Source organism: Piliocolobus tephrosceles, chromosome 3 (genome assembly GCF_002776525.5).
Source record: "Piliocolobus tephrosceles isolate RC106 chromosome 3, ASM277652v3, whole genome shotgun sequence".
NCBI classification, from domain to species: Eukaryota; Metazoa; Chordata; class Mammalia; order Primates; family Cercopithecidae; genus Piliocolobus; species Piliocolobus tephrosceles.
Window position 1 is genome coordinate 179,650,784 of NC_045436.1, and position 14,280 is coordinate 179,665,063.

The 14,280-nt window shown below is 46.6% G+C and overlaps 1 protein-coding gene across 2 annotated transcripts in view; it reads right to left on the reverse strand.

The window, feature by feature from the left end:
* Positions 1 to 14,280, reverse strand: part of AFAP1 (actin filament associated protein 1) — a 131,096-nt gene that overhangs the window by 80,542 nt on the left and 36,274 nt on the right. For both annotated transcript variants that reach the window (XM_023206852.1, XM_026455652.1), the window contains 2 exons: positions 6,272 to 6,483; positions 1,523 to 1,702 (listed from right to left, as the gene is read on the reverse strand). In XM_023206852.1, coding sequence (XP_023062620.1) covers positions 1,523 to 1,702; positions 6,272 to 6,483 — 392 coding nt within the window. The remainder of the gene's footprint in view (positions 1 to 1,522; positions 1,703 to 6,271; positions 6,484 to 14,280) is intronic.

The window sequence follows — 14,280 nt, forward strand, 5'->3', positions numbered from 1 at the left end:
ATAAATAAATAAAATAAAACAGTCTTATTAAAAAAAAAAAAAAAACCCCACCAAAACCAGTGTCAGACCACCATGCTGATGACATTCGTGAAGACAAAAGTCAACGTTTCTAAAAGAAATTTAACACTGCACAAATAGTATTTCCAGCTTGAAGAAGAAACAACTACAAATTCTAGATAAAAGCCAAAATGACCTCTAAAACAAAAACAAACCAAAAAGATTAGAGATTCCAGGACTGAACACTACTGCCATGGACGGAATGTGTCCCCCCAAATTCATATCCTGAAATCCTAACCCTCAAGAGGATGGTGTTACGAGGCAGAACTTCTGGGAAGTGATAGGTCATGAGGGCAGAGCCCCCGCGAATGGGATTGGTGCCCTTGTAAAAGAGGTCCTAGAGACCTGCCTTGTCCCTTCCACCACATGAGGATGGCACACATGGAAGGTGCCATCTGTGAACCAGGAAGCAGGCCCTCACCAGACACTGAATGGAACGGTCCCTTGATCTTGGACGTCCCAGCCTCCCGAACTGTGAGAAATACATTTGTTGTAAATAAGCCACTCAGTTTATCATATTTCATCAGAGCAATCCAAGTAGACTAAGACAACTACCATTACCAAAATTAAGAACCCAGTGAACAGGAACAAATTTAATGGCAGATTAGAAGCAGCCAAAGAGAGAAATAATGGGCTGGAAAGTCACAAGAAAAATAAACCAGGCTAAAGAAGAAAAAAGAATGGTAGGGCTGGACACGATGGCTCACACTTGTAATCCCAGCACTTTGGGAGGCCAAGGTGGGCGGATCGCTTGAGCTCGTGAGTTCAAGACCAGCCTGGGCCACATACAGAAATGCTGTCTCTAGAAAAGATACAAAAATTAGCTAGGCATGGTGGCATGTAATCCAACCTAACTTGGGAGGCTGAGGTGGGAGGATCGATCGAACTCGGGAGGCAGAGGTTGCAGTGAACCGAGATCATACCACTGCATTCCAGCCTGGGCAACAGAGCCAAGCCTTGTTTCAACAAAGAAAACGGGTTGGTAAATACAAAAAGAGAATAGAAGTAAATATAGTGAGAAAGTCTAACATATATTTAAATGTAGTCTCAGGGAAGAAGGAGAAATGGGGAAAAGCTGTGTTTTAAGAAAATGGCTGAAAAATTTTCCCAAAACTTAGAAAGATAACAATCCACAACATTTCAGAAGCCCAACCAATCCCAAGCAGAATCAAATTTTAAAAGAATCCATATGCAGACACAATTAAGTGATGCTGTAGAAAATAAAAGTAAAAGAGAAAGTCCTAGAAGCAGCCTACAGAGACAAGCTGCCTTTTAAGTATAAGAGTGAAAGTGACACGGGTTTCTGATTAACCTCCACATCATCCGAATATTTAGCTATTAAAAACGAAACTCTTTGGGTTAATCCATCTTGCCTATGCTTGGACAAAATTAAAATTAAAATTGAAATGGATCTCAGAAAGGCACGTGGTACTGAAATGGCTGCGAAACACAGCAGACAACCTACCTTCAGCCACTGCTCGGCCTGCTCCTTGCTCTGGACGGCAAGCACCAGCGGGTCCGTGCCCTGCTGAGTTATCTTCAGCTCGTGCTTCTTCTTTTTGCTGTCTTTCGGGATGTACGTAATGTTGCAGCCTTGCAGCGGCAGTTCCATCTGAGGCTGCTGGTCCTTGGAACTTTTATAGCACTGCATTCAACACAACAAATCAACTGATATTATAAGGGAGTTCAAACAGAAACACTGAAGAAACTCTAGCATCATGAAAACATGAGTGCGGGCACGGCATCGGAAGGTCTGAATCTGCAGATGAGCATGTTCACGCACACACAGTGCTCCTCACCGACACTTCGCCTCCAAGCATGAAGAAGTACACCCATTCACTGACTCACAAAAGCTTACTGAGCATCAAACGCTGGATTCAACAAACACCAAAAGTCCCTCCTCTGATACATGTATGATCCAGTGGAGCTTCTCCATTGAATTACAGGAATGTATTTACATAACTAAAAACATAGGCTGGGCACGATGGCTCACACCTGTAATCCCAACACTTTGGGAGGCTGAGGCAGGTGGATCACTTGAGCCCAGGAGTTCGAGATCAGCCTAGGCTGTATGGAGAAACCCCATCTATACCAAAAACACAAAAAATCAGCCAGGCATGGTGGTGCGGTCCTGTACTCCCAGCTGCTTGAGAGGCTGAGGCAGGAGGATCCCTTGAGCCTGGGAGCCCGAGGCTGTAGTGAGCCATAATAGCACCACTGCGCTCCAGCCTGGGTGACAGAGAGAGACTCTGTCTCAAACAAAACAAAACAAAACAACCCAACACACACACATAAATCTATATTTAACATGTTTATTTAAATGTATATGTAGAATACATTTATATTTATGTGAATAATATATAAAATATACTATTAGATTTGTTGCAACTCCATAGCCCTAATGAGAGATAATGTAATCATTTGGGTACTTTATTTAATAACTGATACTGCTTGGTATCTGCCTATCTCATCTTCTTTCTGAAAGACATAAATTATTTTAGTAAGAGGATAATATCAATACATAGTGTACAAAGCTGATCCATCTACACAACGGACATTCACTCTAAAGATTTCCATGGGTAAGATTAGAACTGAGACTTAACTCAAATGGGTCTTGCTTAATCTTTATCTGTAAAACTGAGAATCAAATCCTTGCCCAAAGCCTTCCCTATCCCCGTTTGTTTACCTGTACTACTTGGGGCCAAAGCATACCTCCTAACAGTCCAAGAGGGCAGATCGGGGTCCTGGAGTGCAGTGGCACAATCTCGGCTCACTGCAAGCTCCGCCTCCTGGGTTCACACCATTCTCCTGCCTCAGCCTCCTGAGTAGCTGGGACTACAGGTGCCGCCACCACGCCTGGATAATTTTTTGTATTTTTAGTAGAAACGGGGTTTCACCGTGTTAGCCAGAATGGTCTCGATCTCCTGACCTCGTGATCCACCTGCTTCAGCCTCCCAAAGTGCTGGGATTACAGGCATGAGCCACCGTGCCTGGCCCAGGGAGTTTCTTAAACTTCCTGAGTCTGTTTCCTCATTTGCAAAACGCGTTTTGCAGTTATTGTTATTATTATTTTATTGAATTAAGTTATCAGCAACAATAACATCTGCTACCAAGTGCTGAGTTTCAACATCATATGAGGCATTTCAAGCACCTCAATCAGCATGGTGGCTCATTCTGCAGATTATGAAACCGAGCTGCAGCTGGTTAAGTCACCAGCCTGAAGAGTCAGGCAACCTGAAAAGCGACAGACCAGGACTCCAGCCCCACTGTGCACGTGCAGAGCCTGCAACTTGACTCTAAACATTCACTGATGAACGAAGGAATGAATAGACAGCTATTTTCAGAAGGGATTTCTAGAGTCCTTTCCTGGTTTGTTTCGTGTGTGTGTGTGTGTGTGTGTGTGTGTGTGTGTGTGTGTGGTTTTTTTGTTTGTTTTTTGAGACGGAGTCTCACTCTGTTGCCCAGACTGGAGTTCAGTGGCACGATCTTGGCTTACTGCAACCTCCGTCTCCTGGGTTCAAGCAATTATCCTGCCTCAGCCTCCTGAGTAACTGGGACTACAGGCGTGCACCACCACACCTGGCTAATTTTTGTATTTTTAGTAGAGACAGGGTTTCACCAGATTGGCCAAGCTGGTCTCAAACTCCTGACCTCATGATCCGCCTGCCTCAGCATCCCAAAATGCTGGGATTACAGGTGAGCCACAGCGCCTGGCCTTCCTGTTTTGCTGTTCTAAATCCAGTACGTTGAAGTACACAGATAAGAAATATATCTCCTTTTTAAAAACTCAACTGATCTGAAAAGGGAGAAAAAAATACCTCAACTAACCTCAGATTTTTATGAATGTTTACCATTTGAGATATTTTGCATTTTGAGTACATATTAAAAAAAAGGTGAAAGGCAACTAATCGTACAATGGAAGGAATCTGAAAGGGAATTTTATTTTTTTATTTTGAATTGTGTAAACCTTTGTAACTGACATATAATAACTGTACGTATTTATGGGGGTCAGAGTGATGTTTTGATACATAAAATATATAGCTATCAGATCAGGGTAATTAGCATGCCCACCATCTCGAACACTTATTTCAGAAAGCGAACTTTATAACATATTCCTCCTTAAGTTGAATGTCTCACAAGAGATATGCTATCAGCAATAGGACAAGCTGCAATCTGGCAGTCCTAGCAGGCTGGATTTCCTGGGAAGCCGCCTCTACAGCAGACAGCAGCACGCAGGAGGTTAATGAACCGGCGTCCTGAAGACAACACCGGAAGCAAGGAGAGGGAGGAGTGGGGTGGGCAAAGATGCCCAGTTTGAGTGGCCTCAGGGATGGACACCACCATGAGAGCTCTGGGGCTGGAAAGCGCCATCAGAGCTGCCCAATGAGTCTGGGTCTGTACCTCCCACACACACTGAATGCAGACCCCTGGGGAGGGAGCTTGGCCTTGGGCTCCAGGCCCCTCTTCAATGCAGACAGTCCCCGAGGTGGGTTCACCAGCCCTGCCAAGGAAATGCGACCTTCAGTCCTGAAGCGGGAATCTGGGTACATCACAGTACCCACCCCAGAGCTACCTGAGCACAGAAGGAACAAGTTCCAGAAGGAGATACAAAAAAAGCTGTTAATGGCGGTAACTTGTGGGAAGACAGACTGGGAACATTTAGGGGAAGAACATGGCTTTTTCTTTTCTGTGCTGTTTAAACTTGGAAAGCATTTGCTTTTATCACTGTTCATTATTTTTTATGCCGATGGGGGTCATCTGGGCCCTGAATGACAGGTCAGTTTCGAAAGGAAAAAAGCTTCATCATAAAAATAACTACCTTTGATTCTGCATTTGACCAAAGACAGTGCTTTCACCTGCTTGTCCACTAATTTCTTCTTAAATATTCACAACTACTCTAAGTCGTAGGTATTATCATCCTGGTTTTGAAGGGGGAAAGCTGGTAGGAGCCCAAATGGAAGACAAAGCAGGGGAGGGGGGAAGAAGTCAGGGGATGAGGGAGAGGAGGGCAGGGGAGAGGGACCAGGGACTCAGAACCCCAAACCGCTAATCCCTACGCACAAGCACGAAGCTTCCCTCACTGGATTTGGAAGCTTCTCTTTTAAATGAAAGTTGATTATGCCTTTCTAAAACATTTATATAATATATCCACATCTTGTAGCCATTATATCAGACTGTAAATAAGGACCACATTAATCTTCTTTTTCTCATTTTTTAATATTCCCCATGGCATCATTTTTGGCACATTCTAAATCTGGGAGAAATTCAGGCCACACTTGTGGAAAAAAATATGTACTCTCTTTAAAAAAACTGAACAAAAACATTAAAAAATATATAATATCCTAGGAACCTAGTTAAAAAAAAAAAGGATTCCCACAATTCGAAGACGAAGCCTGGATTTACAAAAAAAAAAAAAGGATTATCTGTTCCACTAGAGTGCTCTACAGAAACATAAATTCTCGTTTTCTATTTAATTATATAATTTTGAGCAGTGTTTCCCCCAAGGTTAATCTGAAGGAAGAACAAAAGGCAAAAACATACCCTTAAAGTTCGTAATTCCAATAACCAACCATGGTTTCTAAAAAAAGGCAGGAGGAAAAAAAGGAAGGTGGAGAGGGAGTGGGGAGGAGGGAGGGATGCCACACACCGTCCTCCTGGGCTGCAGCCTCCCTGCTGGGGCCTCCACTGGAATAACCCCACAGCAAGGTCCAGGTTCTCCCCTTCCCTGCTTCTCTGTTCCTTACTTGTCTTCCTGTTCTGCCTCTCAGATTAAAAAAAAAAAAGAATTGGCCCCAAGCTTTCCAAAAGAATTTCCTTTCCTGGCTGCTCCCTGTCCCACTTCTATGAGCTGGCTTTGAGGAATCCACTGACTCATTACAAATGAGAAAATCCATCTTGCAACTCCTGGCAAGTTAAAATCTTGTGCATTTCCACAGACGCAAACCACAGACACTGCCCGGGAATGGGAATGATTTTGTCTGCTGGCTGCTTTTGGAGCTGAGAAACCAGCAACCTTGAACACACAACACGGGTGAGTGCTCCCTGACGGCGCACGGGGGCCCCCGGCGTGGGACTGCGGTGAGCTCAGGGTACCTGGCTGAGGTCTGAGCGCTGCCCTTCCTGCACAGCTGATGTTAATGGTGACTGGATATAAACTCCATGGCTTTTGAGTGCAGCAATCTTACAAAAATGCAAGTGATTCCAAATGTCTTACCAGCAGCTTGGTGTCTTTGATGACGCAGAGCAACTTGGTCCACTGGCCGAACCGCTTCTTGCGCAACAAGAAGGCGCAGATTTTGGCGTCCTTGACCAGGTCCATGGAGGCCTCCTCGGAGGGCCACTGGTGCCGAGTTTTCTTCCCCTTCCCATCCTCCTCCTCTTCATCATACGATTCGTAAGAGCTGCTCATCGCATCAGAATCATAATCTGTAAAAAATAAACATACACTGGTAAAAGGACTTTTTTACCTTGACGTTTACCCCTGGGCTCAAGAGCACATCCATCATGTTTTTCATCACCAAGTGACTGAATGAAAAAGGGACTTCTGCTCCTTAAGGGAAAAAACAACAATAACAAAAACATAATGCTAAGACTTGGGCGGTGGAAACTCACTGAAAAGTTGAAGTGCCTACAAAATTCTGTGTTTATAAAAACTGTTTCTAGACTGTTTCATATGGACCGGACCCTACGCTGACCCGACACTGGCTCGACACAGACTCCTCGCCACATGTGAGGACACAGTGAGAATTTAGCCATCTAAAAGCCAGGAAGAGGCCTCACCAGAACCCAACCGTGCTGGCAGTCTAACCTGGACTCCAGGACTGACGAGCTTCTGCTGTGGAAGCCCCAAGTCTGAGTCTCCGCATGGCCCACCACAGAGCGGATCGCAGCGCACCTCAACACTGACCCCCACTGCAGGCTGTAAGCCCCCTGAAGAAAAGGAGACCATCTTGTTGGAGGTGATCTCCCCAGCACCTAACAAAGTACCTGGCACAGGGCAAGTACCCAAATAACTGTAGAAGGAAGCGCTGTTAAATGTATTTAAAATATACCGACAAAGCCCTTGGCAGGGTGAATGGCGTAGCAAAAGTGCTCCCTAAATACCAGCGACTGTCTTTCCTCTCATTACTTTCAGCTGTGCTGGGTGATAAGCTCCCTGAGACAGGATCTGATTCATCTCTGAATTCCCCTCAGCCCCCAGAATCATCTGGAACACGTTTCTTTTTCAAAACATACTTCAGGGATGAACACCTAAATGATAAATGAATGAGAGATAAGGAGAACAACGGCCAATGCGGTTGGCTGTGCAATGCAGCACAAGTGCCAAAAAGGGCAGAGTCTACACAGAAGAGAACTCACATCTTTACTTGCTGGAAACTGGAGTTTAAGTTGTACTCAGTAATCATGTTTGTTTTATAATTTCCTTGCAAAGATTCAACACGAACAGGGAGGAAGGGAAAGATTTAAAGTTTAAGTTGAATTTTCCACAATGAAAAGTCACCCAGGAGGCCAGGTGTGGTGCTCACACCTGTAATCCCAGCACTTTAGGAGGCCAAGGCGGGTGGATCGCTTGAGCCCAGGATTTCAAGACCAAGCCTGGGCAACATAGCGAGACTCCATCTCTATAAAGAGTAAAAAGCTAGCCGGGCATGGCAGGGCCCGCCTGTGGTCCCAGCTACTCAAGAGGCTGAGGCAGGAGGATCATCTGAGCCCAGGAGTCCGAGGCTGTAGTGAGCTGGATCCTGCCACTGCACTCCAGCCTGGGCAACAGAACAAGACTCTCTCTTTTTTATTAAGTCCAGGAAGGATTTTAAGCAAAAACTCAGGAGACTGAAGAGGTAACTTTGGCAACGGCACTAGGAATGGGCTGAAGAAGGGACGAGGTAGGAGACAGGAGAAGCTCAGAGGCCATGAGGGACGCGATGAGGGCTGACTCAAAGGTTGGAGGCGAACAGAACGTCCTGGTCTGGGTCACAGGTCTCTTCCCCGATTCTCCCCCTGCTTCACATCACCCCTCCACCCACAGGTGGGTCCTTCTCACTGGCTCCACATCCGCCTCCAACACACCCCACACCCATCAGCACCTACACCCACCCAGCACCCCGCTTCACAGGGCAGCCACAGGTGACTACTTACATTTCAATTTTCACTCAAGTCCCACATGTCAAGTGGATACTGGGGACCTGGGGAAAAAACACTCCCCCTGCTGCCAAAGCTCTGCTGGACGGGGGTGGAGGGGCGAGATCTTAACAGTCTAGGGCAAGATGCAAGCTGTCATGGAGCCGGGAACAAGGGGCCAGCACACGCAGGGGCACAGCACAGGGAAGACAGCAGAGAAGACGTCACTTTAGAGCCAGGCCTCGAGACAAGCTGTTGCCAACCAGAGGAAAAAGTCTGAGAAGGAGAAATGCAGTGAGTGAAGGCACTGACAAGCATCAGATGCTGCCAAGGCGCAGTGGGTCGCTCTCAGCTTCTGGACGGACGTGAGCGAGGCCACAGAGCAAAGTCTGTGGTTACCCTTGGCTGTGCTAGGAAGGGGCAGGGGCCTTCTGGGGCAGACGGTGTTCTACCCTTGACCTGCATGGTGGTTACACACATGGCTTCTTTATGATAAATCATTGACCATATACTCATATTTTATACACTTTCTGGTAAATGGATTTTACAACAAGAGGGTTTTTAAAACAGTGAGCATGGCTAGAACAAGGGTATGTGGAAGGAAACGATGGAACATGAAATGAGAAGCCGGGCAGAGGCCAGACCACAGATCGCGTGCTGTGCTACAATCCAACGTAAACTGAGGGGTTCTGGAGGGGCCATGGACATCATCCTAGCTTTATTTCAGAAAGACTCTCACAGTGGCGTGGAGGACCACACAGCCCTCAGAGCTCAGCCACTTGCTGGAACATCAAGTTCAGTAAATAATGAAGTAAAGATTTAATGAGTCAATTAGTTATAAATGGGAAAACTATCTTTGATTTCACTCATTCGACAAATATGTTGTGAGCTCTACTCTATGCCAGGCACTTTTAAAAAATTATCTGTATTTACATAGCAGGAGCTAGGATAAAGCCATGAAAAGTTAGGCCTGCTCCAAATTTACAAAGGTTTCTCACATCCACCATCTCACTGGACCTCCCAGCCACTTGGAGATGGGCACATAAGATATTAGTCTTACTCAGAGAAAAGGAAGAATGATGCTTAAAAACTACAAGAGTCATCCAGGATCACAGGCTTGGTGAATGACAGGACTGAAACGTGAACCCAGGCCTTCTGATTTTAAATGGAAAAAGTAAACTATGTTCTAGCAGCCCTTTCATCCTTGGGAATGAGTTGAGGTCTACAGCTATGAAAAAGACAATTAAGTTCATTGTCTTGCCTTCTTCTAAAAGTATAGAAACGACAGACCCATTTTTAGAAAAATCAGCCAACTTAGCAGCAAACAAGGAACAGCCAGAAGTCACCAAGCCTAAAGGATAATGAACTCTCCGGAAAGTATGCTTAGCGATGACCCAATCAAGAGAATTCACCAGAAAGTATGCTTAGTAATGAACCAATCAAGAGAACTCTCCAGAAAGTATGCTTAGCTATGACCCAATCAAGAGAACTCTCCAGAAAGTATGCTTAGCTATGACCCAATCAAGAGAACTCTCCAGAAAGTATGCTTAGTGAACACCCAATCAAGAGAACTCTCCAGAAAGTATGCTTAGCGAACACCCAATCAAGAGAAGAGACTCTCACTCAGGATATCGCTTGGTAGCTCCACCAGCCAGAGCTGTGGTCTAGGACTTTGAGAAGTTCACCGTCTGGGGAACTGGGGTTTTGGATTACATTAAGAGGTAATGAACGCTTTGTGAAAAATTATGAAAGACTCAGAAATGGGGAGCAGGGAAAAGAATTCCTGATTGCCTTCTAGTCTTATAGTAAGTGGTACAGGTATTCACAGAGAGATGAACAGGAAGGTTTTATTTCAGGGGTACTCAGAGGGGACATTGATTAGACACCATCAGGTCCATCCCATTCAGATGTCTACACTTCGTGTAGAGTAAGGCAGCAGACCAAAGGGCCAACAACAGAAGCGTGTGAACCCTGTTGAAAGGACGTTGTTGATGAGAAAATGCTCTTTGTATCAGTCAGGACTCTCCAGGGAAATAGAAGCCATAGGCGATAGAAAGATAAAACAGATGGATGGACAGACAGATGCTCAGGCGATGGATGGATGGATGGACAGGTGGATGGGTGAGCGGAAGGAAGGAAGGAAGGGAGGGAGGGAGGGAGGGAGGCGGGCGATTTTTTAGGGGGAATGGCTCACGTAATTACGGAGACCGAGAAATTCCACAACAAGCCGTCTACCAGCTGAAGACCCTAGGATGCTCGTAGCATGGCTCAGTCTGAGTCCAAAAGCCTCAGCATCAGGGAGGCAGATGGTGAAACTCTGAGTCTGAGAATCCAGGAGGTGGGGAAGTGGGGGAGGGCAGCGGTGCTGGTATAAGTCCTGGGGTCCCAAGGCTGGGATGCCTGAAGTTCTGACGTCCAGGGGAGAAAGATGTCTCCCAGCTTAGGGAAAAGAGAGGCCCATCGGCTTTCCTGTTTCTGTTCTTTCTGGGCCTCCAGCCTATCGGATGGTGCTGTCCACACTGAGGTTGGTCTTCCCCGTGTGGGCCACTCAGACCCACATGCCAGTGATCCCTGGAAACACCTCACAGATCCACCAAAAATAATGCTTCACCAGTTCCCTAGATCCTCCTAATCTAGTCAACTTCACATCTCAAATTCACCACCACTCTCTTCACCAGAAACTAGCTTCATGGGCAGGAATTGCTATCATAGTGTCGTTCTGATGAAATTAAGGAACACTCCAGTAAACTACTATTTTTAACTATAAAATGTTCATTCCAGAAAAAAACTGCATAAAAGCAATGGCAATCCCACACCCACACTGCACATCAGAGCCAGGAACGGTGCCCTGAGAAGGCAGTTAGGGTGTCATGACTTTCTAAGGGCCATGCCTTCTCTCCACCCAAATTACATAAGAATTTATCTTTAAAAGGCACACGAACCACAGACAAAGGTTAAGTGATGAGCAAGTGTTCTCAAGGGGACTGGAGGGCCACGGAGACCCTGCCTTTTCGTTTCAATGCACTGGTTTTGCTGAGGCCGTAAGCAGGAGACCCATCAGGCCTCTGTCTTGGTTTCTGACCTCACTTTTCAGAGGCAGCGGAGAGAGGCTGGCAGAAAACATGGCTCCTCTAGAGCAGGAGCTGTGGCCCTCATTTCTCTTGGAGTTCTAGTTCTGGACACAAGGCTGAGCAAGCACAATATTAGACGTTTCACAATTGAAAAAAAAAAACTTGAATTGAAATTCAGTATAGAAAAATCAACAGAACAAAGGAAAGGAGTGGGAAATGCACAGCCCTTTATCTATCAGTAAGTGTTTATTGAGCGCATATTACCTGCCAGATGCAAAACAGACAAAAGCCTTGGCCCTCTTTGTTCTCACCCTTGGGTGAGGGGGAAAGAGAGGACAAACGGGCTATCGGAGAGTAGGGATGTGTCCAAATAACACAACGCTGAAGTCCGGCTCCTTTCTGGAGCTGCTCCGTCAGGTCTCAGTGTCGTTTCGTAAGAATGATGACGGTGCTTTGCAGCTGTGTCTAGCATTTTCAGACTCACAAAGGGCTTTCCCCTCGATCCTTCCGGCTGCCCCACACAACTCTGTGGAAGGCAAGGCATTTGGAGTGCAGAGAAAGGTTCTCCATCCCACATCCTCACTTTGGCAATATCATTAAACACTTTTCTACTTGAGATTCTTACAGGATCAAAATACAAGAGCTATTTAAGGGCCACGAGGTTTTGAACAATTACTATCCTTCTGCATTACAGACGTTCTGCTCTTTCATGCTGCTGTGACGGTGTAAAGGGGCTGGGGTTGGCGGTGGAGGGCAGTGAGCAGGGGAGGAACAGGTGGTAGGTAAAGGGATGAGGAGAGAAGCCCTTAGAAGAACTTTGGCTTTAACTTTTGAGTGGGATGGGAAGCCACGAGAAGGCTGTGAATACAGCAGAGATCTGACTTATGTTTGATAATGGCCAGTCTGAGCCCAAGATCTCACTCTAGAGGAATAGAGTAAGTCATTTAACTTCTTTGAAACTCAGTGTCTTTAAGATAATCTTGTCTCTCTGAGAGTATTATGAGGATAAAATGAGGGACACAGGATAGCTCCCTGTGAACCTGAAACTCCAGAAGCAGGTGTAACGTACTTGTGCACGTGCCCATCCAACATCGGGGCCTGAGGAAGTGGGTGCTCATCTCCAAAAACCAGCGGCATTACATAATGTATTTCATACACACACACACACACACACCCACACACCCATAACATCAGAAATGTCATTTCAACCAATCCCCCTGGAGGAGGGAGAGGGAAGAGGGCAAAACAGAGGAATCAGAAAGCTGAAAATAAAACTGAAATCTACGTCTAAAACCAAAACACCCAAAGAGTGTTGTAGTGAGTCTATGCTATGTCAACGTAGCTAACTGGAACGCCACTTCCATTGCTCTGCATGGTCTGGGGTAGGGTTGGCCTCAAGAGAAGCTGTGAGGGACCTGGAAGGAAAGAAGGAAACAAGTAGGCCCATCTTTGAGGCCAGCACAGGGCGCCAGGCCCTGTGGAAGCTCTGGTACGCTGCACACCCTGCTGGTGTGGGGCAGCCATGGGCTCAGGTCTCCCAGCTGCTTGCTGCAGGCTCTCCTGCTTTGGTGTTTTGGACAACTCCAGAGCCAAGGGCACCTGCACCTTGTGTGGGTCACTTGTGTCACTGAGTCTGGAGGAAGCCATAGGTGAGTTACAGTTTGACCTCATGGGTTTCCATTTACCCTTGACCTCCTGCGCTTCACGGCCAGCTTTCCTTCCAGAGGGTGGGTCCTACCAGGTGCTCAGGCCACAGTCACCCAGACTTCAACAGCTTCCGCAAGTGTGCAAGGCTAATCTAGAATAAGTCTTCTATCCACATCGTAATGGTTCTGCTTTTCCGATGAAACCCTAACTGCTCCGCAGGTTGGTAATGGACACTCTGGCAGACTCACCCAGCGGAGGTGAGTGTGGACCTCTGGGAGTTTGGAGCACGGCTACACCATCCTTTCCAGAGAACCACCTTACTTCTGAGGAACTACTTTGGGCTAGCGAAGCCCTGGCAGAGACGTCAGGCTTCACCATCGGGCACCAAGAGAAGAGGAAACCTAAGCCACCCTGCATGGCCCACAGGCTCTCTGACCCCTGAAGGGGCACTCCATCCTCAAATCAAAGCGGGTATGTGAGAGCAGGCTCCATCCACGCCAGAAGATGTGAGCGAGCAAGGAGCCCTTAGTCCTGAGAGCTGCCTCCTCCCTCAACAACCATGCACGAACACTGCCTAATGGTTTAGTTGGATGACTGACAATGGAGACAACCGTGATTAAAAAACAGGTAACAAACAACTGGTCTGCAGAAGATGCTGTCAACAGACCTTCACAAATGGGCACATGATGTAAACAGACCTCAGCAGAAGAGGATCTTGATACTCGGGTAAATACCACCACCCACTGCACCTACATCAGTCAGCCTCATTCCCCGGACTTCTTGTCCAAATAGGCTCATGTACATGTGGACGTGATGGCAGGAATAGAGGTTATGCATGAACTCAGCAACACGGACTTCACTCATGGAAATTAATCCGACTCCAGGTACTTCCGAGTACCCTACCTGCCAACAGCAGACGCCAACATCAACCTCCCCACCCCACCCCCACGCCCTGACACCATCCTTGGGATATCAGCTGGCACCTCATGGCAGGTTGTTATTACAGGTCCACTTCCATCATGAAGAGATCATTAACATAAATTTCCCTTCTGGGTCCACAGGGCCTTAAAGAATGCTCCGTTCTCCACGATGGGATCCCCACACCATTGCTTCTGACCAGGGAACTCATTTACAGCAGATGAAGTACACGACAATGGCTCTGTGCTCAGGAAATTCACTGATCTTGCCACAGTCTCCAGCACCCTGAAGTCACTTGCCCAATAGGTCAAAATACATATATTTTTAATATCCAGTTATAGGGCCAACCAATGGGTGACACCTTGTGGGCAACAGACTTCAGAGTATCTTCTGGCACTATAGGTTTTGACTTGGTGGCACTGTTTCTCCCATAGCCCAGATTCACAGCCCAAGAATCGAGGGGTGAAAC